Raw genomic sequence first — 27525 nt, forward strand, 5'->3', positions numbered from 1 at the left:
TTGAGAGAATGCCAAATGAACGACTAACGAAACAAGTGTATCAAGGTAAAGTAAATGGCAACGTGCCCAAAGGTAGACCGCGGAAAGAATGGTTAGAATGTGGGAATGAGACCCTACTTAGAAGAGACATAAGAAGTCACAGAAACACACTCCTTTCCCCTGCCGAGTGAGTCACGCCTACCCCGAAAGGGAAATGGCTTAATGGTGTAATAATAATAATAATAATAATAATAATAATAATAATAATAATAATAATAATAATAATAATAATAATTTTCAACCAAAAATCGATATTAAAACTTTATATTAAAAACTGAAAAAGTTTAATTTTTGAATTAAAATATGAATTTTCAATGAAATAGTTGAATTTTTAACTAAAAAACTACAAACTTTCATCTAAATTGTTGAATTTTTAATTTTGAAAAATCAATTTTCAACCAAAAATAGACATTAAAATTTTATATTAAAAACTGAAATAGTTTCATTTTTAAATTAAAAATATGGAATTTCAACGAAATAGTTGAATTCTTAACTAAAAAAGACAAATTTTCATCTAAATTATTGAATTTTGAACTAGAAAAGATTAATTTTCAACAAAAAATGAAATAGTTAAATTTCTAGTTTAAGAAATTAATTTTAAACAAAATGACGAATTTTGAAATTAACTTATGAATAGTTTAATTTTAAACAAAAAAAAAGAGTTTAATTTTTTAATTAAAAATATCACATTTTTAACGAAATAGTTGAACTTTCAACTAAAAAACGACAAATTTTCATCTAAATTGTTGAATTTTTAACTAGAAAAAATTTTTTTTTAAAAATGTAATAGTTAAATTTCCTGCTAAAGAAATTAATTTTCAACCAGCCTATGAATATTTCAACTAAAATTATGATTATTACACTAGAATAGTTTAGTTTTAAACAAGAAAGTTGAATTTTTAACCATAAGGATTAATTTTCTAAAAAAAAAAGAAATTTTCTTCAAAGTAAACAAAGTTTTAGGCATTTAATTTTTTTTTAATTCAAAACATTAATTTTCAACGAAATTGTTGAATTTTCAATTACAGAAGAATAATTTTGGTGTAAATTGTTGAATTTTCAACTAAAAATATCAATTTTTAACCAAACTGATGAATTTTCAACTAAATTTATGAATATTACACTAGAATAGTTTAATTTTAAACAAGAAAGATGAATTTTCAACCATAAAGATTAATATTATAAAAAATACGATTTTTTCTCAAAGCAAAAAAGTTTTCAATTAAAGAAGAAAAATTTTAATTCAAATTGATGAATTTTCAACTAAAATTATGATTATTACACTAGACTAGTTTAATTTTACACAAAAAATATGAATTTTTAACCATTAAGATTAATTTTCTAAAAAAAAAAATTCCTAAAAATAAACAAATTTTCAAACAGATAATTTAATTTTTAAATTCAAAATATCAATTTTAAACGAAATAGTTGAATTTTCAATTACAGAAGAAAAATTTTGATCTACATTGTTGAATTTTCAACCAGAAAGATTAATTTTCAACAAAAAATGGAATAGTTAAATTTTTATTTAAAGTAATTAATTTTAACAAAATGATGAATTTTCAATTAAATGTATGAATATTACACTAGAATAGTGTAATTGTAAACAAGAAAGATGAATTTTCAACCATAAAGATTAATTTTCTAAAGAAATACGAAATTATCATAAAGTAAACAAATTTTCAATTAAAGAATAAACATTTTAATTCAAATTGTTGAATCTTCAAATAAAATTATGGATATTCCACTAGAATAGTTTAATTTTAAACAAAAAAGCCGAATTTTCCTCAAAGTAAACAAATTTTTAAACAAATAATTTAATTTTTAAATTCAAAATATCAATTTTCAATAAAAATAGTTGTATTTTCAATTACAGAAGAAAAATATTGATAGGAATTGTTGAATTTTCAACTAAAAATATCAATTTTCAACAAAAACTGGAATAGTTACATTTCTAGTTAAATAAATTAATTTGTAATCAAACTGATGAATTTTCAAATAAAATTATGAATATTACACTAGAATAGTTTAATTTTAAATAAAACAGATTAACTTTCTACAAAAAAAACACGAATTTTTCACAAGGCAAATAAATTTTTAAAGAACTGGTTTAATTTATAAATAATTAAAAATTGAATAATAAATTATAATTTATTTAGAGCAAACTAAAATAATCTTAAAAATTTGCGACTCTTGACAAAGTAGAAATCACTTTTCTAAATTAACAAAAATTACTAAAATAATAAAAAACTTAAATTCTGCTGCGATCAGAAGTAAATTTCTGTTTGTTAAATTAAATTCCCGATCATTTCAAAACTTCAAGCCGAATGAGTTGCAAATTAAATATTTTTAATCTAGAAACTGTGAATATTATTGATATATAATACAAAATAAAACAATTAAATACATAAGTAAAAATATAATAAAAATCATAATAATAAATAAAAATAATATAATACAAGAATAAGTAAAAATATTTTGAAGCTAGAACCTGAGAAGATTAACGATCTATAAAAGAAGATAAAATAATTAAATAAATAATTAAGTAAAAAAGTCTTTAAAATCAATAAAATACTGACACAATCGATAAAGTAGCATCCAGGTTCGATAGTGAGAACCATTCCAGCCAGCAATTTCCGAGCCATTCTCAATTTCCTTACACCTGGCAAGGTTGATCTTGCCGGATTTCCTGGTAAATATCCACCAACGTCGTGAACATCGAGTCCCAATAAATGACCGAGACCATGTGGCTGGAAAATTTCATTCAAACCAGCTTTCATCATTTCATCAACTTCACCAACCAAAAGGCCTCCTTCTTTCAGAGCCTGCAACATTGTTCGATTCGCTAGGAGATGCATATCAGTCCAAAAAACCCCAGGCTTTGCTGCATTCATTACAGCATCTCGCGCTTTCAAAACTGCGTTGTAAATTAATTTCTGATCGGGGGTGAAGATTCCATTTGCTGGATAACTGCAAGTGATATCTGCCGTATATCCACAGTAAATCGCCCCCATATCGAAAAGGCTGGGGAAAATATAAAAAAATTATTCGGACTACAAAATTTAATCAATTTAAAATTAAATTTATAAATCTTAATTATTATTATTATGCCATAAGACTTTCGTTTCGCAACACCACTGAGACCATTTCGCTGATCAATCTCTCTAGTAATCACCCCACGCTGAGAGCTTCACAAAGTCATCATGTCATAGATCACAAAATAATACTCAAAAAGTTTTCTGAGAATAAAATGAAATATATTTTTGACTCACCAGATATCCCCATCGACAATTTCTTTTCTGTTTGGTGCCCCAGCATGACCATAATGCAAAATGGAAGCATTATGGCCCGAACCACAAATGCAAATATAGCCCATGTGTCTACAGCCTCCAACGGAATATGCATAATGTTGAAAAGCAGCCTCGCCTTGATATTCCATCAAGCCTGGACGCACCGTTCGCATCACTTTCTTGTGTGCTTCAGAACTGATCTTCACAACGTACCGCATAACTTCGATTTCTGCAGGTGACTTTATCACACGACTGAAAAAAAATTAATTGTATTCACATTTTTTTAAGACGTCTTTAACACCCCCCCCCCTACACTCCCCACGATTTCCCCTCCTTTTACTTCACCATTCGTTTCCCCTTCCTTCTACAATTTTCTACTTTCCCCTATTCTCACTTACAAGCTTATATTGCCTTCCCCTACTCCTCTTCCTGAGCCCTCACTTCTATTACCCTAATCACTTGCACTGACTCATTAGCCTCCCTCACTTTTCAGAACTTCCTTCCCTCACTTCCAATCACTTCTCCTACTTCATCTCACATTCCCTACTTTCTCCTCTTCTTATTTTACCTACTTTACTCTCTCCTCATCTTCCCTTACTTTCCCTCTGCTCCCGTCTAGAGTTCTTATTCGTAATACTTCCTAATCCATCACCCCTCATTTCCCATATGTCCCTTCTTCACATTTCCCGTACACCCCTAACTCTAATTTATCCTATTTTACTCACCCCTCGTTCGCTCTACATCCCCTACGCTCACTTTCGTTACTTCCCCTCTCATGATTACCCCTACTTTTAACACTCTTAATTTCCTCTGCTATCCCTCCGCACACTTTGAATCACTTCCTCTACTACCTCACTGATTATTTCCTCTCAATTCCCTTACTACCTCACTCATTATTTCCTCTCACTTCCCTTAAAGCCTCACTCCTTAATTCCCCTCACTTCCCCTACTCTCATTTCCCCTACACGTATTATCTCTTATTTTCTCTAACTTCTCATACTTCTTTTCACTTTCCCTAATTAACTTTCCCCCATTTTATCCTCTCATTATGTTCCCTACTCTACCCTCTCCTCGTTTTACTTACTTTACTCTTTCCTTATTTGCCCTACTCTATTCTCTCCTCATTTTCTCTTACTTTTCCTCTCAAATCTTTTACTTGCCCTCTCATAATCACCCCTACGTTTAACACTCCTTATTTCCCCTACTACCCCTCCGCAAACGTTCACTCATTTCCTCTACTTACTCCCTACTATTTACTCTCATTCCCGCTACCACCCCTCTCCTAATTTACACTACTTCTATTACTCTTATTACTTCGAATTAACCCTAACTTCGCCTACTTTCCTTCCCTTATAACCTTCTACTTACTGCAAGAGGTTATGCCCAGGACAACGATACACTAAAATAGGGTAATTTTTCACGAAAAAGGGGAGAAAAAATAGGGGAAAATTAAACATTCATTTTTACATCTAGAAACGAATAATAATCGTTTTATAAGAAATTGTATCATTTTTAAATAATTTTAAATGCATTTTTTATGATTTTTTCCAATTAAATTTTGTAAATTAGATATACTTAAGGATGTACACTAGGGTGGTCCAAAACCCCGACTTTCGAATAGAGGACATGCAATCCCCCTCCCCAATTTTTTGAGGTTTCCGGAAAAAAATTCCCTCTAAGTTTGAGCCAAATCGGTTAATATTAAAACGTGCCACAAAGGCCCTGAAAACCGCATAAGATTAACATGGGGAAATTTTGGTTTTCGGGAAAATGGGTTTCAGGTTTCTGGATTTAAACTTAGATTGCGGGAGATATTAAAAATTTGTTGGGGAGTCTCTAATCAATCATTTCCATTAAATTACTTTAAATTTTGATGCCACCCCCCCCCCTCTTTTCGAGCCCCAAAAATGCCCCAAAAAACTGAAATTGACATTTTGCCCAAAATTGACACATAAATGCTCTGTTTTTCCCTTTTTTTTGCCATAAATTATTTTTGTTTGTCATGTGAAATGGTTTTAAGTATTTTTCAACTAAATAACAATTGTGTAAACAATTTATTTTTGTTTAAATAATTTTTTTTGCACTCACTTATTGAAAGGTAGATTTTTTATGTTTGATTGAACAATTGGTCATTTTTAGAAATAATGATCTTTGTTTTAAGCAATTAGTATTTGTTTAAACAATTTATTATTATTTAATTGTAACTTTTTCTTAAAAAGATGTATAAAACTCTAGTTTTTTAATTTAGTCAGCTTTGCTGCTTATTATTAAATATCTACGTAATTTAGACACTAGTACCTTATTTTGTAATAAATTCTGATTTGCTAAAATAAAATTTGTTTGTTTAAACCATTTTTTTCTAAAATAAATGTTTAAAATTTATGTTTTTCTGAAATTATTGTGGTAATTTGTCATTATAAAGAGCAAAATTTTTAGTCTAACCCATTATCGCATTGTTTAATAAATTAATAAAATATTATTGTAACATTTTATTGTTAAATATTTAAACGTCAAGCAAATGCTTCAAATAACTAATATTTTTTTATAAAATGTTTTAGATTGTTCATGAAAAGTTTATTTTTTAGTAAGACTTCATTCTATAAAAATTACATTCAATTTTGTTGTTCTTAAATTATTTTTATAATTTTTTTCTTTAAATTACCCTAGTAGACACACTCGTTTGTCCTTTGAAAACTCACAGTAAGTTTTTTGTTTATGCTGATCCCGCAGATTAGTTGTTAGTATTCTCAAAGGAATTCAAAAGCTTTGTATTTTTTTAACGTCACTGGAAATTAAAACACAAAATTTTGCTCTCGGTAATGACAAATTACCACAATAATTGCAAAAAACAGAACTTCAAACCTTTATTTTTGAAAAAAAATTGTTTAAACGAACAAAATTTATTTAAACAAATAAGAATTTATTACAAAATAAGGTACTAGTATCTAATTGACGTATATATTTAATAATGAGCAGAAAAGCTAAATAATTTTTTTTTAACTATAGTTTTATACCTATTTTTAAGAAAAAGTTACAATTAAATAATAATTAATTGTTTAAACAAATGCTAAATGCTTGAAACAAAGATCATTATTCCTAAAAATGACAAATTGTCCAGTCAAACATAACAAATCTACCTCTCAATAAGTGAGTGCAAAAAAAATTATTTAAACAAAAATAAATTGTTTAAACAATTGACAATAGGTTGAAGAATACTTAAAAACATTCTACTTGACAAATAAAAATAATTTATGGCAAAAAGGGAAAAACAGAGGATTTATGTGTAATTTTTTAGCAAAAATGTAAATTTCAGTTTTTTGGGCCATTTTTGGGGCTCCACACATTTTTCCGCAAACCAAAACTTCCCCATGTTAATCTTATGGGATTTTTTCCCGCAATCAATCTCCAAAGTCGCTTATGTTTGAAATAATTAATGAAATCATCAAAAATAGATCTATTATTAATTTCTGTAAAGCTTGACGGAGGCTTCGAAGCAAAGTTCAGAAAGAAAATTCAGGTTAAAATTGTTTATTTAACAGCAGTTATTTACTGGTTTAGTTCTTTTTTTTCTATTCAGGGGAAAGTTACAATTCTTATTTAATCTTAATGATCAAGACCTCATTTTATTCTTCGAAGAATTCTCTAAATTTCTAGTTGGATGGATTTTATTTAAAAAAAAAAATTATTTTAGAAATCAGACAATTAATATTGTTATGAACAATTACAGTTTAAATTTTAATTAACAATAAATGCACGCACGCGAACATCGGTTCTTCACGAACCTGGTTCTTTTTATTTTACAATTTAAAAAATTTACTTTAATTCTTTATTTAATTTATTTAGTTTTTCATTTCTTAATTTTTTTAAACAAAATCTCTTAAAATGAAATTTATTATAATCCCTAAAGTTATCTATAAATTCGTTGAAATCCACTGAAATTCTAAAACTTAATTGAAATACGTTTTAAATTAAAATTTGAAAATTTTTCTTAAAATTTGAAATTTTTTGAATATAATTTAAATTTAAATCATTTATTAAATATTACTGAAAAATAAATTTTAAATAAAACGCAGACTAACAAAGCGCGCGTTCACGTCCCTAGTTTTTTATTTTCTAATTTTTTAAAATTAATTATTTCTGCATCCATAACAAAATTTATTTATAAATTAAATATTAAAAACATGAAATATTGGAAAAATTCATATTAGCACATTTTTAAATATTAATAGTTCAGATATTAAATACTAATATTTTTTTAATCAACAATTCAAAATTGTTTATATTTGAACATTTTCAACGCAACGAGTAAAACTACAAGAATTAACTATACAAATTTTTTAATTAAGCCCCAGAGTTATAATTTCTAAATTTAAAAAGTTATAATTTCTAAATTTTTTAAGTAAACAAAAACACTTGTAGGTATTATTTCGACCTTAAAAAAAGCTTCGATTTCTTCGGTTAAGAAAAAGTAAGATAAAGAGGTTTGTTTATATTTTTATAAATTCTTACATTAATTAAATATTATATGGAATGTATATTTAAAGAAAACATTTAAAATGTTGGTAGTTAAAATTTTTTTAAATTCTAGAACTTATTAAAGTGTTCAATCAAAGAGTGACGTTAACCGAAAATTAGAACAGGTTCAGCCGCCGATTGCGATACAAAATTTAATCTTTATTTTAAATAAAAACTTTCTCTGGAGATATTGAGTTTCTGAATGAGCGTATACAATTTTTGATATCAAAAAATGAGCCAATTATACAAAAATTAATTAAATAATTTATGAAACATAATCAAAATTTTGAATAACTATATATTTATTATAATTTTTTGAACATTTAAATTCGAGCTAAGCTTAGATACGGAAATCTGAGGACAAGGAAATATTTTTTATCAGTTTGTTTTCAAGTTTATATAATTATAATTTTACTAAGATTATTGAGAAAACTCAAAAAGATTAAAAATTCTAAAATTCATAAATACCTTTTAAATTGACTCAAACTTTACCTATTTTTTAAATTCTGAAATATAAAAAAAAATCTCTTAATTCTCTTTAAACTTTTCAAAATTTTTTAAAAACTGCTCAATTTTGTTTCCAAATTTTAAAAAATCTGCATTTCCTAAATTTTTTTTTATTCTTCTCAATATTTCAATTACTTTCGAATCTTTTAAAATTTTCAAAAACTTCTAACAATCTTCCAAAACAGTTTAGATTTTATAAAAAAATTAAAATACTGAAAATGAAAAAAGGTGAAAAAAATATTCAAATATAGAAATGCTTTTAATTTGCAATCCATCATTTATTTATTAAATTTATTTTAAGAAAAAAAAGAAAAAGGGTAAAAAATAATGCCCCCCCCCCGAATTCTAAAATTTTAAAATAATAATACTCAGATTTGTTGAGACTAAAATTTATTTACAAACACGCAAATACCAAACAAATAAATTAAAAACTTCGATTTCATTTCGCGTCAGAAATTTGCTTTGCCAAGTAATTCGTCATTTCGATCGAATATTGTTTCATCTCTAACAGAATTTCATAATCCAAACTCGCAATTTGAAATCCCAATTTTCTGAGGATCCTCATTCTCATCATCTGTGGTCCAATCAAATTTTTCGTTCCGAAGCACAGATGTTCCGGCAAATGAATTAAAATTGCACACAAATTTTCTATCTTCTCCGATTTTAAATTCACTATTGGTGATCGAATTGAAGTTGGATAAACAATAATATCCACATTATAAAAATCAATCGGAGGCAATCCACCCAACATCATTCCAACCCCAATTTTTTCAGGACCACCAACAAGACTCGACAATTGGACTTTGATTTTATTAATTATCTTTCGAATCCTCAAATCCGGAAGAGTTTGTTTTTGATCTTCTTTTTCAATCCACCCAAATTTTCGCTTCCCGTATTTCTCGCATTCGAGGGCCATCACGGAATCGAAAATAAGCAACTTCTTTCGAATGGACTTTGTCAATTTGTTGTTCTTTTTCAAAACGCGTCTCATCCTCGTTTCGAATTTTTCATCTATTAATTTTTCCGGATATTGTTCAGCGTAAATGTAAGTGAGAAGAATGTCGAGAGTGTTTTGAGAATCTAATTTTGAAAATCTAGAAATCAAAATTTCAGTGAGCACTTCAAAAACGGTTGCGGTTTTTTGAGAAGAGTTTGGGAAGAAACCAATCGGTGCAAGAATTGAAGAAAAGTAATACTCTGGAAGATCTTTGCCCTGGAAGGTTAAAATATTTTTAGAAAATTTGGAATTTCTTTTAAAGGGACCGTGGATAAATTACGTGAATTTTTTAAATTTTATATTAGCATTAATATTAACTGTAATAATCGAAAATTTACGACATAATAATATAAATGAATAAAAAAATAAGGGTTCATCAACTTATTCTATCGTCTAATCTTCTAAGGTAATGTTGCATACTGTTTTCTTACTATTTTATTAAAATAGCCGACTTTTTTTTGTATTCATGGTTAATTTAATGGGCCATGATCTTCATGCTAGTATTCAGTCTGCTCAACATTATCTGCAATATTTCGGCTGATTCTGCCGTAACAATCTTATAACCTATAAACGCTAACCCACGTACCTTTACTGTCACAAGATAACATTACACGCATATTAAAATTTTATAATTTAGACAACAATTTTTTTCTAAAAGTACATGCGGTAATGCTTATAGAACGTTTCTAGATCATTTTTGGTAGTAAATTAATCTTTTTTTTTTTTAATTCATCTTTTTTAATTTAAACTTCAACTTTTTGAGTTTAAACTTCAACTTTTTGTTTTAGGACTATTAAGTTTTATTATTTGGTTGAGAATTCTTGAATTTCATTAAAAAACCGTCTTTTTTGGTAGTAAATTAATATTTTTATTTAAAAATTCATCTTTTTTATTTTCAACTTTAACTTTTCAGTTGAAAACTCATTTATTCTATAAAAAAATCTTTTTTGTTAGTAAATTAATCTTTTTCTTTAAAAATTAATATTTTTTATTTGAATATTCAACTTTTTAGTTGAGAATTCTTTAATTTGATTAAAAATTCGTCTTTTTTGGCAGTAAGTTAAGCTTTCCGTTTAAAAATTCATTTTTTTACTTGAAAATTCAACTTAGTGGTTGAGAATTTTTGAATTTTATTAAAAATTTGTCTTTTTGGTAGTAAATTAATCTTTTTGTCTTGAAAATCATATTTCTTATTTAAAACTTCAACTTTTCGATTGTGAACTCTTTTATTTTATTCAAAATTCGTCTTCAAAAATCAATCTTTTTTAGCTGAACATTTAACTTTTTAGTGGAGAATTCTTGAATTTTAATGAAAAATTTTCTTTTGAGGTAGTAAATTAATCTTTTTGTTTAAGAATTCATCTTTTTTATTTGAAACTTCAACTTTACGGTTGACAATTCTTAAATTTTATTAATGATTCGTCTTTTTTGGTAGTAAATTAATTTTTTTGTTTAACAATTAATCTTTTGTAGTAGAATATTCAACTTCTTGGTTGAGAATTCTTGAACTTTATTGAAAACTCGTCTTTTTGGTCGTAAATTTATCTTTCTGTTTAATCATTCATTTTTTTACTTAAAAATTAAATTTTTTGGCTAAGAATTCTTAAATTACTTTAAAAATTAGTTTTTTTTGGCAGAAAATTAATCCTTTTGTTTGAACATTTAAAAAATAGGTTTCAAAGTTGAACTACTTTCTTCAACATAAAAAAAAATAGTTTTTTAATTTTTTCTGAAAAATTTAAGTTTTTCGATGAAAATTCTTGAATTTAATTAAAAATTCGTTTTTTTTAGTAGTAAATTAATTTTTTTGTTTAAAAATTATTGTCTTTTTTTGTTGAAAATGGAACTTTTTGGTTACGAGTTTTTTAATTTGATTGAAAATTCGTGGTTTTTGGTTGTAAATTAATCTTTTTTTAGTAGAATATTCAACTTTATGATTAAAAATGGTCGAATGTTATTGAAAATTTGTCTTTTTTGATAGTAAATTAATCTTTTTTTTAACATTAATATTTTTTAGTTGAAAATTCAACTTTTTGGTTGAGAATTCTTGAATTTTAATAAAAGTTCGTCTTTTTTGGTAGTAAATTAATCTTTTTCTTTAAACATTAATATTTTTTCGTTGAACATTCAAATTTTTATTTGAGAATTCTTGAATTATAATAAAAGTTCGTCTTTTTTGGTAGCAAATCAATCTTTTTGTTTAAAAATTCGTCTTTTTTATTTTAAACTTTAACTATTCGGTTCAGAACTCTTTTATTGTATAAAAAATTCTTCTTTTCTGGTCGTAAATTAATCTTTTTCTTTAAAAGTTAATCTTTTTTAGTTGAATATTCAACTTTTTAGTTGAGAATTCTTGAATTTTATTGAAAATTCATCTATTTTGGTAGTAAATTAAACGTTCTGTTTAAAAATTCATTTTTTTACTTGAAAATTCCACTTTTTGATTGAGAATTTGATTAAACATTCGTCTTTTGGCAGTGAATTTATCTTTCTGTTTGAAAAATCATTTCTTTTTAGTTAAAAATTAAACTTTTTGGCTGAGAATTCTTGAATTACTTTAAAAATTCGTTTTTTTCGACAGAAAATGAATCTTTTTGTTTGAAAGTTTTAAAAATAGGTTTTAAAGTTGAACTACGTTCTTAAAAATAAAAAAAAGAGTTTTTTAATTCTCCCTTAAAAATTTAACTTTTACGTTGAAAATTCTGGAATTGGATTAAAAATTCGTCTTTTTTGGTAGTAAATTAATCTTTTTGTTAAAAAATTAATGTTTTTTTTGTTGTTGAAAATTGTACTTTTTGGTTAAGAGTTGTTTAATTTTATTGAAAATTCGTGTTTTTGGTTGTAAATTAATATTTTTTTAGTAGAATGTTCAACTTTATGATTGATAATGATCGAATATTATTGAAAATTCGTCTTTTTTGACATTAAATTAATCTTTTTGTTTCAACATTCATATTGCTTGGTTGAAAATTCAACGTTTTGTATAAGAATTCTTAAATTATGTTAAAAAATCGTTTTTTTTCGGTAGAAAATTCATTTTTTTCTTTAAAAATGTATCTTTGTGGTTAACAAATTAAAAAACTAGGTTTTAAATTTAAAATAGTTTCTTAAAAATCGAAAAATAAAACCTTTTAATTGTTTCTTTAAAATTCAACTTACAGGTTGAGAATTCTTGAATTTGATTGAAAATTTGTCTTTTTTAGTAGTAAATTAATCTATTTGTTTAAAAATCCATCTTTTGTAGTTGGAACTTCAACTTTTTATTTGAGCATTCTTCAAAGTTGTTAATATTTATTTTTTTATTTTGACTATTCAAAATTTTAATTAAAGATTCAGCCGTTTATTCGGAAATTGAACTGTTTTGTGGAAATTTTTTTTTCTTTGAAAAAATTAATTTGGCAATTGACAATTTATCTATTTCAATTTTGGTGAAAAATGTTGTTTTTATTTTGTAAGTAAAAATGACCCTTATCCATGAATAGAATAAACAGCCAAGAAGACATAATGCTTCCTTGCCAAAACTTAATTTTGTCCACCTTATCTGATTCTTTCCCCATGATTGCCACTACCTAAAGTATGATTAAAATTTTTCCAGAAGACGTTTCTTACTTTGGCACTTTCACCATCAACTGGGGCGTAGCACGCAATGATAAATAATCTTCTGATTCCCATTTTCATTCTAGCCTACAAGAATCTGAGAGATATAAATTTATGCTCCTTGATTAGCAGTACCTATAGTATCATTAAAAGTGTTCCGGAAGGCGTCTTTTACTCCACTCCATTCACCTTTATCTGGAGCGTAGCACGCTATATTAAATAATCTTCTCATTCCCATTTTCATTCTAACCTACAAGAATCTGAGAGATACAAATGTGTGCTCTTTGATGTACTGTATTGATTTCTAATTCATAATCAGAACGACTCCTTGGCTGCCATATGATTCTTTATGTACTCCTGACCATAGTTCGAGTCCATCCTAGCTTCCTTACGTTATTGTATGCATCTAATAGTAGAATGATTCTTTTCCCAAGATTGCCAATACCTACGGTGTCATTAAAAGTATTACAGAAGGGGTCTGCTACTTCACTTCTTTCATTTTCAACTAGAGCGTAGCACGCAATGATAAATAATCTTCTGATTAACATTTTCATTCTGCCCTACAACAATCTGAGGGACACAAATGTATGCTCTTTGATGTACTGTATTGATTTCTAATTCATAATCAGAACGACTCCTTGGCTGCCATATGATTCTCTATCTACTCCTGATCATAGTTCGAGTCCATCCTAGCTTCCTTACGTAATTGTATGCATCTAATAGTAGAATGATTCTTTTCCCAAGATTGCCAATACCTACAGTATCATTAAAAGTATTCCATAAGGGGTCTGCTACTTCACTCCTTTCGTTTTCAACTAGAGCGTAGCACGCAGTGATAAATAATCTTCTAATTAACATTTTCATTCTGCCCTACAACAATCTGAGAGACACAAATGTATGCTCTTTGATGTACTGCATTGATTTCTCATTCATAATCAGTACGACTCCTTGGCTGCCATATGATTCTCTATCTACTCCTGACCATAGTTCGAGTCCATCCTAGCTTCCTTACGTAATTGTATGCATCTAATAGTAGAATGATTCTTTTCCCAAGATTGCCAATACCTACAGTATCATTAAAAGTATTCCATAAGGGGTCTGCTACTTCACTCCTTTCGTTTTCAACTAGAGCGTAGCACGCAGTGATAAATAATCTTCTAATTAACATTTTCATTCTGCCCTACAACAATCTGAGAGACACAAATGTATGCTCTTTGATGTACTGCATTGCTTTCTCATTCATAATCAATACGACTCCTTGGCTACCAACTGATTCACTATCTACTCCTGATCATAGTTCGAGTCCATTCCAGCTTCCTTACGTGCATTGTTGTCCGTACTGATCTTTTCTTAAGGTCATTTTACACCTCTACAATTTCAAACACCCACTCTCCATTCATCGCCTGAAACTTTTCCGGATGCATGCATTTCGTCAAGTAAAGTTTTATTCCAATCTGAGGCTACTCTATTGTTTGTATCATGCATTGTTTAAAGCACAGGTCATTTTTCCATTGGAAGTAATGAAAAGTTCGAAAAATATAAATCCACGTATCATTTTCAATGCTCTTAATTAAGAAATCAATCAATGAACTTAAAAATTTATATTATTTAAAAGAATTTTGAACTAGAAACATTAAAAATTTACAAATTTTTTTTGAACAGATAATTTCTTAAATTAAAAGTTAGATTATTTCCATTTTAAATAGTTCAGATATCCTTGAAAAGCTTCCAAATTTTATTCTAAAAAGATAAAGAAATCAAAAAGATGATCTAATTTGTTTCAAATTCAACATTATTTTTTAAATGTTTTAAGAACCTCTAAATATCTTTTCACACCTTTTCAAGTATTTTAAAATCCTTTAAAGGAACAAAAACTTTCTTTTCAGATTGCTAGAAAAACTGAAAATGATTTTTCATTATCAAAAATTATTCTAGGAGAATATTTAAAAAGATTTTAAAAGATATTTATTGGTTTTTTCTACAGTTTTTAGAAAATCCTGCAAATTTTAAAAAATTTTCCTAAAATCTGCCAGATTTTTTGATAAAAATTTTCTAAATATTTAAAGTCTTTTTAAATAATCTATTAAAATGATTTTTCAAAATAAAAATAATTTTTAATTTTCCCAGGAGTCTTCAAAAAATGTTTTTATTTTTTTAAAGCCTTTCACAATTCTTGAAAAGCTTCTAAATTTTGTTTTTTAAATTAATTTTGAACCTTTTCAAAACTTCTAGAGATCTCTTAAGATAACTCACATATTTTCTACAAATAATAAGTGTCAAGTTTTTATTTGCACCTCAAAATTAAACAATTTAACTTAAAATCTATTTTTGTTTACTTTTTAGCACTTAAAGTACAGATCCATTCATTGAAAAATTAATTTATATTTAGAGGTGATAAAATAAAAATACTTTTTATCCACAATTTTAATCTTCAAATGCTTTTATTTTTTAATTCTTTAGGCCTTCAAGAAAACATTTTTAAATTATTTAAATAAAAAAAGTACGCTCAAATCTAAAAATCTAGAATAGAACATTTTAGAAGCAAAAGATTTTCGAATTACGCATTGTAAACTAAATGATAGCATAATTGAAAAAGATAACAATTAAACTAATTATTTTTTTAAACAGTTGAAATCGAACATGGACAGATTTTTCTTCTACAAATTTGGTAAAATTCCCGGTCAAAAAATAAATTCACTGCCATTTCCCGCTTTCAAAAAATTACCGGTCATTTCCCGGTTTATTTTGTTGAATTTTCGTCCTTTTTGGTAAAAAATCCATCTTCTTGGTTGAAAATTCAACTTCTTTGTAGAAAGCTCGTTATTTTTAATTGAAAATTAAAAATTTCAGATGAAATTTTTTTCTTCATTGCCTGGAAAATCTTTCTTTGTCAAAGAATCAATTTTTGTTTAAAATTTTACTTTTTCATTTTCAAAATTAATCTCTTTTGGTATAAATTAAATCTTTCAGATTAAATTGCAACTGTTTGTTTAAAAATAAATATTTTTTGGTTGAGGATTCAACTATTTTATTAAAAAGTTAATTACTTGGTTCAATTTAACTGACCTCGATTTAAAATTTAAATCTTCTGTCGGTTGAAATATTGACCATTACATTTATTTTTAGATGAACCTTAAATAATTTTAGAAAAAATCCTAACAAAGGGAAGTAGCTGGTTTAAAATTTCGGAAAAATAACCACGTAATTTATGCACGGTGCCAAAAATAAAAAAAAAAATTTCTCTACCTTAGAAATAAAGTAACCAATTAAGAATTCCTGAAGAGTCGAATTTTCGACTCGAACCTTCATACAATATTTCATAATTGCGCTGACCAGTCTAGCATCTTCAATTTTGTTCCCCTTGATTTTGACTAAATTTTCCAGAGCTAGAACCATAGTCTCATCAACATGATTCAAGTTCTTTAAACTGTCAAGAATTTCTGAAAGATCTTCATTTTTTCCAATAGCGGAATAATTTTTCATCCACTCAGATGCTATATTTTTCACATTTTGGGATAAATTTTCGGAAGGAAAAAGATTTTGATGAAAAACGTCCAAAATATCTGCCATTTGAGATCCAGATAATTTGGGATAAATTAAACGCAATTTGTTGGTCAAAATTGTTGAAAGCATTACTTTGCTTTCTTTGAACAAATTAAGTGTTTTGAAGAGCGTTACAATATTTTCTGGACTTATATCTTCCTCCCTAATCTAATTGAAATAATTAAATAGAATTAAATTTCAAGTTCAAATTTAAATATTGTACATTTTTAAAAAATTCTGAGCGAAATTATAATTTTTGAATTCTCAGACTTCGGGCTCATTTGATATATTTAAAATAATGTCAATAGAAACATAAATTGTTAAAAAATTAAAGTTGAAATTTTAATTTAATAACAAATTTACAGAAAATGTCAAATTTTTGATATTTTCGAAAAAAAATTAAATAAACCTGGAAATAAGAACCATTTTATAAAATTCAAAGCTACACTGCTAAGTTGTTATTAAAATTTGTTTTCCAGTTTCTACACTATAATCGTACTTTGTGCAAAAATGTCGCAAACTTTCAAATACTGATTCAGATTTTCTTTTAAATTGTTTGAAATCATAAAATGTTAGGTTATTTGTAAATCTCTTGAAATTAATTTTGAAAAATAAGATCCATTTAGAACTTTTTCGGAAATATTAAGAGCCTCTTGAAACCTTTCAACATTCTATAAAAATTTCCAAACTTTTGGTTCGAAATATTCAAAAATCTACATTTTGTTTGAAATTTAAACTCTTTTCAAGATTGCAATTATTTTCGAAACATATTAAAACTTCTAAACATCTCTTAGACTTACTCGACATTTTTCTAAAATATTGTAATCTTGCAAAACTGAAAATTATTGTTTCAAAATCTTCTACATATTTTGGAAATTTTAGGAAATCATTGCAAAAATTTTGAAATTTTTTCCAATTTTCCTTTAAAATTGTTTTTTTTTTTTTTTCAAATAAAATATCATTTAAAAAGTTCCCAGGAAATGGTATTATTCTCCTCAAACTTTTCAACATTTTTAAAAAGCTTCTGCTTTTTTTCCGAAATCTTCAAAAACTTTAATTTGGTTTAATTTTTTTTATTGCTTGTTAAGATTTTAATTATTTTCGAATCTTTTAAAAATTTCAACATCTTTTAAACAATTCAGTTTTCTTAAAATGATTGAAATCCTGAAAATAAAAAAAAATTATCTGAAAGTCTTCCAGATTCTTTTTTGACATATTATGAAATATACAAAAGTTAAAATTATGACATTGCGGAAATATAAAAATCCCGACTTGGAAAACTCTGAAATAATAAAATTCCCGAATCATTTACAATAGGGAATTTGAAAATTCTCAAATAATGAACTTTCCGACAAAAATTTGACCAATTATAAATTAGCCGATTTTCGATCTTTCAGATTTATTCATCACAAAGACAATAATGAAATATTTTTGCAAACCATTTTTTTCAATTTTATGAATATTTTAAAATTATTTTTTAAATTTGAAAGAGCGATAAGTAGTATACCTAGGACAGTACGGGAAAACGGTATTGTTCCGAGCTAAACGCTAGTATATTAGCAACGATTTATTTACCGACATACGATAATGGTTCATTTCCGTGCTAAGATGCCACCAGTCGTTAAAGTAGATCACTTTCTAACAGACATTAATTGAACACCTAGTGGGGACCACATTACCGATTTGCATTAACGCATTCTTATGCTCTACTTATTTTTCTAGAAAGTTCTAGAACTTGGGGATTCCCATAGCCCAATGCTCCACCTACATGAGATCCCTGAGTTCTGATCGGTAAAGTAGGAACCTACTCCATCTTACGTGACCAGAATCTGTGTCAAATTCCCAATCTACCGACTGAAGGTAATCTAGATCCCTACATTATCGACCGAAGCCTATCTGTATTCCTGCTTTACCTTTTGAATGTAATCTAGGTTTCTTATTCACTTTTTAGGCATGCAGGTTCCTGCTAGGTGTCCGGTTAATGTTGGATAGAAGGGAATATAGTATATACCTTTAAAAAATTATTTGATAAAAATACTTTATTATTTAATTTTTAATAAATAAATAATATTCACTGAAATAGGACTTTTTAAATTGTTTAAATTCGGATATTTGACAGTGTCGGATATTTTATAATTCGGCAATTTTCTGCCGGGGATTTCACTATTCGAAAAATTTCAAATTCGGTAATATTAAAAAAACATGATAAAATATCTGATATTGCAAAATTTCCGAAAAAGAAAATATTCTACATATAAAATGGCCGAAATTATAAAATTGCTGAAATACAAAAATCCCGAGCTGAAATATTCCAGCATAATAAAATTCCCGGACTCTTCAAAATATTACTGAATATGAAAATTCCCAAATAATAAAATTCTCAACAGTTTATAATATTACAAAACTTGAAAATTTTCGGCATATAATTTTTCTAAATTATTGTTAGCTTTTTTTAAATGGCCATAAATTTTTTTTTAATTATTGCTCTTGTAATTAAAATGTCCTTGATTTATTGTTTTGCATAAATAAATATTTCTTTTTATTATTGTTATTTCAAATTCAAACAATAGTTACAAAATAAATGGAACATAAGAAAAATAGTTTTGATTAAAAGATGCCATGATTGTATTTTTAATGAATGAATATGATTAGCTAAAAGACAATTTTTTATTTGCTACAATTTGATAATTTCCTAATGTCGGGAATTTTGCAGTATCGGATATTTTATAATTCGGCAATTTTCTGTCGGAAATTTTATTATTCGAGAATTTTCGAATTCGGTAATATTATACATTATTTGATCATTTTATTATTAGGAAATTATTCAATTTTATTTTTTGTGATTTTTCAGTCGTCCGAAAAAAATTACATTATTGCTACTGGAGCGACTGAAAAATCCCGAAAAAGAAAAAATTACAAATTAAAAATTCCCAACATTACAAAGTTGCCGAAACATGAAAATCCCGAATTTGAAAATTCGTGAATAATAAAATTCACGGCCAGTTTATAATGTGAACGAATTCAAAGAATAAAAAAATTGAAGATGTAACATACAAATGTTTTGATCCAAATATTTCATGAAATTATTTTTAATAAATAAATGATTAATTGAAAAACAATTTTTCTATAGTTTAAATTTTATAATTTTCTTTTGTCGGGAATTGTGCAGTATCGGATATTTTATATTTCACGAATTTTATAATATCGAGAATATTCTATTTCGAACATTTTCATTTTCGGGCATTTTAGAATGTCGGAACATTTATTTTCCGGGATTTTTCAGTCGTCTCGATTTTTTTCAAAATAGTAGCAAATAAGTTGCATCATTGAAAAAATAATAATTTACTTTAAAGCTAATCCAAAGAAGATCAATGGCTTCTTGATAAGTGGGATCTCGACAAACTGAAAGAGTTTTAACAACGTCGATTAATTGTGCAATATTAAAATCTCCATCGATGGCTCTAATTAAAATTTCATTTCGAAGTCGATCTCTGTAAATACTTCTTGATGGACTAACTCTGTCATTGATCACAATTTTCAATCCAACAACAATAGCTTCACTATCTTTACTTCTGGCAATCATATCAATTAACTTTTTTAATACCGAGTCTCGACTCTCTGATTTCAAGAGTGAACGTTCGTGAAATGTGAAATTTTTTTGGTATTGGTAGTTCTCCAACTCGATAATTTTTGCTAAAGCCTACAAATTTATCAATTATTTAATAGTTTACACTTTTTGAAATTTCGTAAGAATTAAAAAAATTATAAATAATAATAATTATTATAAATAATTGATTATAAATTATAAATAAAATTATAAATAAATAAAACTATAAATGATAAAAATTATAAATAATTCATAATAAATACAAATAATAAATTGTAATGATATTGTTACCAAGTTTATACAAACAATTTCACAATAAAAGCACTTTTTTACACAATAGAATATAATAATTTCAATAAAATTATTGCATATATTATTCCTAGTTTAATGAGAAATTTTCATTGATGAATGGAAGAATGGATGCTTTCCAGATGAAAAAACTTAAAACTCTAAAGTCTACAACTTCAGAATAAAAATAATCAAAAATTGAACGCTTTTTATATGAAAAAGTTTCAAATATACGTTTTCAAATCAAAATAGATTAAAATTTATTATTTTTTAATTTAAAGATATAAAAATTGAACGCTTTCAATTAATAACCGCTGAAAAATTGAACGCTCTTAAATTGAAAGGGTGGAAAATTTAACGATTTTAAATAGAAAAAAACGGTAAAAGTTGTAAAATTAGAAAATCTAAGGCTCTTAAATTGAAAACGTTAAAAATTTGAACGTTTTTAATTTGAAAGGGTTAATAATTGAACACTTCCAAATTTGAAGTTTATAAACTGAACGCTTTAAAATTAATTGCGTTAAAAATGGAATGTCTTTAAATTTATAGAGTTAATAATTTAACGCTTTACAAAGAAGAAACATTAAATAGAACACCTTTAATTTGAAAGGGTGGAAAAATTGAACACTTTCGAGCTTAAAAAAGTTTAAAAAAAAAATAAAACTCTAAAATCTAAGGTTTTCAAATTAAAAGAGAAAATTGGAACCCTCTTTAGTTGAAAAAGTTTTAAATCTACTCTTTGAAATTGAAAAAGATGAAAATTGATTGATTTATAATAAATTTAGGAACATGAAAATTAAAACTTTTAAACATTAAAAAGTGAAAAAATGAACGCTTTAAAGTTGAAAATTTTGAAAAAGTTCAAGCTTTTAAATTGAAAAAGTTAAGAATGGAACGCTTTCAAATTGAAAGAGAGAAAAATTTAATGTTTTCAAAATTGAAGAGCTAAACATTAGACAGACCTCATTTAAAATGATACAGAATTAAACTCTTTTGAGTCAAAAAGAAAGTTAAGAAAGTTGAAAAAGTTAAAACTCTACTAAAATATTTTAAATCCTTTGAAATACCTTGGAAATTTTTAACGCTATTAAACATTCCTTGAGATGTAGACATTTTTCGAATATTTTAAAATACCCTAAAATATTTTCAATTTTTGAATATTAAATTACTACTGAAATCAACTGAAAATTCCTTGAAAATTTTAAAAAACATCCTAGATTTTTTGTAATTATTTTAACACTTTAAATTATTCGAATCATTCAAAAAATTCCTAGGAATATGTTAAAAATCTTTGAAATCGTATTAAGATTTACTGAAATAAATTGGAAATTCGTTGGAATATTTTTTAAAATACCCTAAAATATTTCTTTCTAATACTCCTACGATTTCTGAGAAACACCCTAAAAACTTTTAATAAAATTTAATCCCTTTTAAGCATGAAAATAATTTAAAAATCCCTTGGAATCTTTTTAAATCCTTTAAAATCACATTAAATTACTGAAATCAATTGAAAACTCCTTGTAATTTTGAAAAGTCCCTGAAACCCTTAAAATTCTTTGAAATTCCTTGAAATTCCTTGAAATTATTAAAATATATTCAAAGTTCTTTGGAATCTTTTAAATTACCCAAAAAATATTTATGTTCCTTTGAAATACTTTTAGCCGCTATAGAAAATTACTTGGAATATTCTAAAATACCGTAAAATATTTCAAATTCTTTAAGGTTCCTGAAAACTTTTTTAAAAATACGCTAAAATTATGGAAATATTTTTAAATCCCTTCAAATTATTGAAATCTATTAGAAAATTCCATCGAATCTTTTAAAATACCATAAAATCTTAGAAATCCTTCGCAATCCTTTCAAATAACTGAAATCTATTAAAAACTCCTTGAAATCTTTTAAGATACCCTAAAATCTTCCAAATATTTTGAAATCCCTTTAAATTATTGACATCATTGAAAAATTCTTTCGAATCCTTTAAAATACATTAAAATATTTCAATTCCTTTGAAATCTCTTGAAACTTTTTAAAGCTATTCAAAATTCCGTAAGCAATTTTTAAATAACCTCAGATCTTCCAAAACTCTTGAAATCCCTTTAAATTATTGACATCTTTCTAAAATTCCTTGGAATCTTTTAAGATACCCTAAAATATTTAAACTCCTCTGAAAACCCTTGAAAATTTTTAACACTTTTCAAAATTCCGTGGAATTAAAAAAAAATAACCTAGAATCTTCCAACTCTTCTGAAATCCTTTCAAATTATTCAAAGCTGTTAAAAAGATTCATTGGAATCTTTTAGAATACCCTAAAATATTTGAAATCCCTTTAAACCAAAAATTTTTAAAAGCCCTTTAAATTATTGAAATCGATTACAAGTTTATTGGAATCTTTTAAAATGCACTAATATATAAAATCCTTTGAAATCCCTCTAAACTTCTAAAAGCTCAAAAATTCCTTGGAATTTAAAAAAATAACCTGAAATCTTCCAACTCTTCTGAAATCCTTTCAAATTATTCAAATTTATTGAAAAAATTCCTTGGCGTCTTTTAAAATACTCTAAAATATTTGAAATCCCTTACAAGTTCTAAAAGCTCAAAAATGCGTTGGAATTTTTAAAAATAATCTAATTTTAAAAAATAACCTAAAATCCTTTGAAACTCTAAACAGCTATTGAAAATTCCTTGGAATGTTTAAAAATACCCTAAACTCTTCCAAATATTTTAAAATGTCTTTAAATTATTGAAATCTATCACAAATTTATTGGAATCTTTTAAAATCTTTTGAAAGGATGGAAATCAGCTAGAAAATTCCTTAGAATCTTTTTAAATACCCTCAAATATTTAAAAAAAATTTTAACATTTTTAACATTTTAAGTCTTCGAAAATCCCTTGACATTTTTTGAAGCTTTCGAAAATTCCTTGAAATTAAAAAAATACCCCAAAAATCTTCCAAATCTTTTGAAATCCCTTTAAATGATTAAAGTCTATTAAAAATTATTTGTAATCTTTTAAAATACCCTGAAATATCAAAAATCCTCTGACGTTTCCAAAAACTTTCAAAAATACCCTACAATCCTTTAAATCCGTTGGAAAAAATTTAAATGATTTAAATATATTAAAAATTATTTGGAATCTTTTAAAATAACCTAAAATATTTTAAATCCTTTGACATTCCCTGAAGCCTAAAACTTTTTTAAATAACTTAAAAAATCCCTAAAATTCTTTGGAATCCCTTCAAATTATTTAAATCTATTAATAATTCTTTGGTATCTCTTAGAATACACAACAAATATTTCGATTCCTTTGAACTACCTTGAAACATTTAACCGCTATTGAAAATTCCTTGGAATTTCTCAAAATACCCTAAAATCTTCCAAATCATTTGAAATCCCTTTGAATGATTGAAATCTAAAAAAAAAATTACTTTGAATCTTCTAAAATACCCTAAAATATTTTTAATTCTTTGAGTTCCCTTAAAATTTTTTTAAATTACCCAAGAATCTTCCAAATATTTTAAAATTCCTTAAAATTATTGAAATCTATTACAAAATCTCAACGAATCTTTTAAAATGCCATAAAGTCTTAGAAATCCTTTGTAATCCCTTTAAATTATTGAAATCTATTAAAAACTTCTTAGAATCTTTTAAAATACCCTAGAATATTTTAAATCCTTTGAACATTACATTATTAAAATCATTTTTGAAATTCCTACGAATCTTTTAAAATACCCTACAATACTTCTAATTCGTATAAAATCTTTAGCAATTATTGAAATCAGCTAGAAATTTCCTTAGAATATTTTTAAATACCCTAAAATATTTAAAAACCTTTCAAATTTTTCGAAATCCCTTGAAATTTGATAAAACTTTCAAAAATTTCTTGAAATTAAAAAAATACCCTAAAGTCTTCAAGATCTTTTTAAATCCCTTTAAATTATTGCAATCTATTAAAAATTCTTTGGAATCCTTTAAAATAGCCTTAAACATTTAACATCATTTGACCTATCATAAATTTTTTAAAATACCCTAAAATCCTTTAAAATTTTTTGAATCTTTTAAGACTTTTTAACGTTCTTCAAAATTTCGTGAAATTTGGTAAATAAGGTCAAATCTTCCAAATTTTTCAAAATCCTTTCAAATTACTGACATGTTTTCAAAATTTCTTCGAATCTTTTAAAGTACTTAAAAATATTTAAAATCCCTTGAAATCTCTTACAAATTTTTAAAGCTCGAATATTCCATGGAATTTAAAAAAATAACCGTAAATCTTCCAACCCTTCTGAAATCCTTTCAATTTGTTCAAATCTATTAAAAATTCCTTGCCGTCAAAATACCCTAAAATATTTGAAATCCTTTGAAATTCCTTCAAACTTCTAAACGCTGAAAAATTGTTTGGAATTTAAAAAAAAAACCTAAAATCTTTCAATTCAATGATTGAAATCTATTAAAAATTTATTGGAATATTTTAAATCCTTTGTCAACCCCTAAAACTGTTTTTCAATAACCTAAAATCCTTCAAATTTTTAAGAATTCCTTCAAATTATTTTAATATATTTTTAAAATGCTTGGAATCTTTTAAAGTACCCTAAAATATTTAAAATCCTTGGATGTCCCTCGAAACTTATTAAGATACCCTAAAATCTTCCAAAACTTTTAGAATCCCTTAAAATTATTGAAATATTTTTCAAATTCCTTCGAATCTTGAAATACCTTAAAATATTGAAAACTCTTTTAAACTTTTTGAAGCTCGAAAATTCTGTGGAATTTTAATTCCAAATCTTTTAAAATTCTTTTAAAATATTGAAATCTATTAAAAATTCCTTGGAATCTTTTAAAATATCTTGAAATATTTTAAATGCTTTGAAATCCCATAAAATTTTTTTTAATCTTCTAAATCCTTTAAGTTCTTTGCAATCTCTTCAAATTATTAAAATCTATTAAAAATTCCTTGAAATCTTTTTAAATTTCCTAGAATATTTAAGATCCTTTGAGGTGCCTTAATTTTTTTAAATACCCTAAAATCTCCCAAATCTTTTAAAATCCCCTTAAAATTATTTCAATCTTCTAAAAATTTCTTGGCATTTTTTTAAATGTCCTTAAATATTTCAGATTCTTTGAAATCCCTTAAAAAATTGTAAAGATCTTAAATATTCCTTGAATTTTGTAAATATCCTAAAATCTTTCAAATCTTTTGGAATCCCTTAAAATTAATGAAATCTTATAAAAATTCCTTCGAATCATTTAAACTATTTAAAACCCTTGGAAACCCCTTAAAACTTCTTAAAGCTCTTGAAAGGTCCTTGACATTTTTAAGTACCCTAAAATATTTTTAGAGAATTCAAGAAAATTTATAAATCAGTATATTTAATAGCCATTTTTTTCAAGATAAAATTTTTTTGATTTAATTTTTTCGATAATACCTGCAAGGCAACTCTGGAATTTATTTCGTCAGTAATCGTACTTTCAATAAATGAATCCTTTCCACAATGTATATAAGGTGGTTCGAAATCTAAACTTTTCAAAACTTGGTCCATATCTGTATTTTTTAGAAACTCGAGATCTGTACTAAAAAGAATTGCTATTCCTTCATCAGTTTCAATATCTACCCTTTTTTTATTCTCACCAAATTTTTTATTCTCAGTTGACTTTGGTAAACCTTTTTTAACCACCAAATTTGACTGATTCTTTCCTTTGATTTTTGATTCCTGAAGATTGACTTTGTCTTTCTAAGATTTAAATTTCTAATTAAATATAAACATTTGAGGAAAAATAAGATTTTCTTATTAAACATAAATAAATAAAAACCAAAATTTGACCCTAAGATCTTGAAGGTTGATATTTCTACCTTCGATTTATCAGCATCTTCAATTTTATTTCCACAAAAATCACCAATATCAAAAATTCTTTGCACAATCATAGGAAGTTCCTGAATTTGTTGTCCTTCCTGAACCAGAGTGTGAGTTTGAAATAATGAAGGTTCTGAATTGGAATATTTTTTGCCGGATTTAAAACATCTTTTTCTAATTTTCGGACCAAACTGTAGGTTTTTTTGAATTTCTGAACGCAAAATCAGCCGCCATAAAATATTAGAAAACATCACGATCAAAAGATATTCTAAAAAATAAATGTATCAAAAAATAAATGAAATAAAATTTTAGCGCAGCATAATTTTGCAACTAGGTTATGAATACAAGTATGAAAATCTCAATAAAAAAAAGAATATTCTTTGATTCTTTATCATAAAATATTTAAAATTTAAATAATGGTTCCAATTTTGTAATGTTCACTAAAACTGTAAATTTATTGTTTAAAAAGTCAGTCTAACCTCCCGATTATTTATTTTTTTAAACGAATTTATTTATTTAATTTTGTAACATTCTTAACAAATCATCTTTTATGAACAGAATAAGAAATAAAATTTCATATTAAATTTTATAAATTTAAAACTTACTTTTCAACCAAAAAAATTACTTTTCTACCATAAAAGATAAATTTTTAATTCAAAATCATGAATTTGCAACAAAAGAATTGAATTTTGTTGACCAAAAAAGATTAATTTTGAAAAAAAGTTAAATTTTTAACCAAACTGTTACATTTTTTTAATAAAAATATAAATATTTATATAATAATATTTATATGAGCTCAAATTTAATAATATGTAAAAAAATATATTCAATCAAATGGTTGAGTTTTCAACAAAAATAATTTTTTACCAAAGATTTAAAATGTCAAACAAAATAATGAAATTTTTAACAAAAGAGTTAAATTTTCAACCAAAAAGGATAAGTTCTATAAAAGTACAATAGTTGATATTTGAACCAAAAAAGATGAATATTCTACCAAAAGATATTATTAAAAAAAAAGAATGACAAAAAACGAGGATTAAATTTCTACCAAAAGAGACGATTTTGCAACAAAATAGACGAATTTAAAAAAAAAAATAGTTAAATTTTCAAATGAAAAATATAAATCTTCTGCCAAAAATGGAAAAATTCAATTTTAAGTAGAAATATAATTTTCAACAGAAAGAAAAATAAAAAAAAAATAGTCCAATTGTGGGTCCGGATGCAATAAGGGCACATAAAATTTTTTCGTGCGAAAACGAAGTCCCCTGGAGGCTTTAGAAAAAATTTTCGAATTTTA

The 27525-nt window shown here is 25.7% G+C and overlaps 2 protein-coding genes across 7 annotated transcripts in view; both read right to left on the minus strand.

Annotated features, from left to right (window-relative positions):
- The window catches only part of LOC117172436 (xaa-Pro dipeptidase), a 215568-nt gene that overhangs the window by 23767 nt on the left and 164276 nt on the right, over positions 1-27525 (minus strand). For all 4 annotated transcript variants that reach the window (XM_033360369.1, XM_033360371.1, XM_033360370.1 and 1 more), the window contains 2 exons: positions 3312-3581; positions 2619-3063 (listed from right to left, as the gene is read on the minus strand). In XM_033360369.1, the coding sequence (XP_033216260.1) occupies positions 2619-3063; positions 3312-3581 (715 nt within the window). The remainder of the gene's footprint in view (positions 1-2618; positions 3064-3311; positions 3582-27525) is intronic.
- LOC117172438 lies at positions 8774-26362 on the minus strand. 3 transcript variants are annotated; one of them, XM_033360374.1, is made up of 5 exons: positions 26228-26362; positions 26006-26108; positions 19835-20188; positions 16192-16656; positions 8774-9564 (listed from the first exon to the last, which is right to left on the minus strand). In XM_033360374.1, the coding sequence occupies exons 1-5, from the start codon at positions 26242-26244 to the stop codon at positions 8791-8793; spliced, it is 1713 nt and encodes a 570-aa protein (XP_033216265.1). In that variant the 5' UTR covers positions 26245-26362; the 3' UTR covers positions 8774-8790. The 3 variants fall into 3 exon arrangements, with proteins under 3 accessions (XP_033216265.1, XP_033216264.1, XP_033216267.1); XM_033360373.1 differs by having other exon boundaries at positions 26006-26123; XM_033360376.1 differs by lacking the exon at positions 26228-26362 and adding an exon at positions 25803-25947 and having other exon boundaries at positions 26006-26110.

This window comes from Belonocnema kinseyi, chromosome 5, assembly GCF_010883055.1.
Source record: "Belonocnema kinseyi isolate 2016_QV_RU_SX_M_011 chromosome 5, B_treatae_v1, whole genome shotgun sequence".
Lineage (NCBI taxonomy): Eukaryota > Metazoa > Arthropoda > Insecta > Hymenoptera > Cynipidae > Belonocnema > Belonocnema kinseyi.

Coding starts and splice junctions, on each gene's coding strand:
- LOC117172438 (XM_033360373.1), bottom strand. Junction 20,189..26,005: donor AACTGAGAATAAAAAATTTG/GTGAGAATAAAA, acceptor ATAAATTTGTAG/GCTTTAGCAAAAATTATCGA. Junction 9,565..16,191: donor TTGGTTACTTTATTTCTAAG/GTAGAGAAATTT, acceptor TTAACCTTCCAG/GGCAAAGATCTTCCAGAGTA.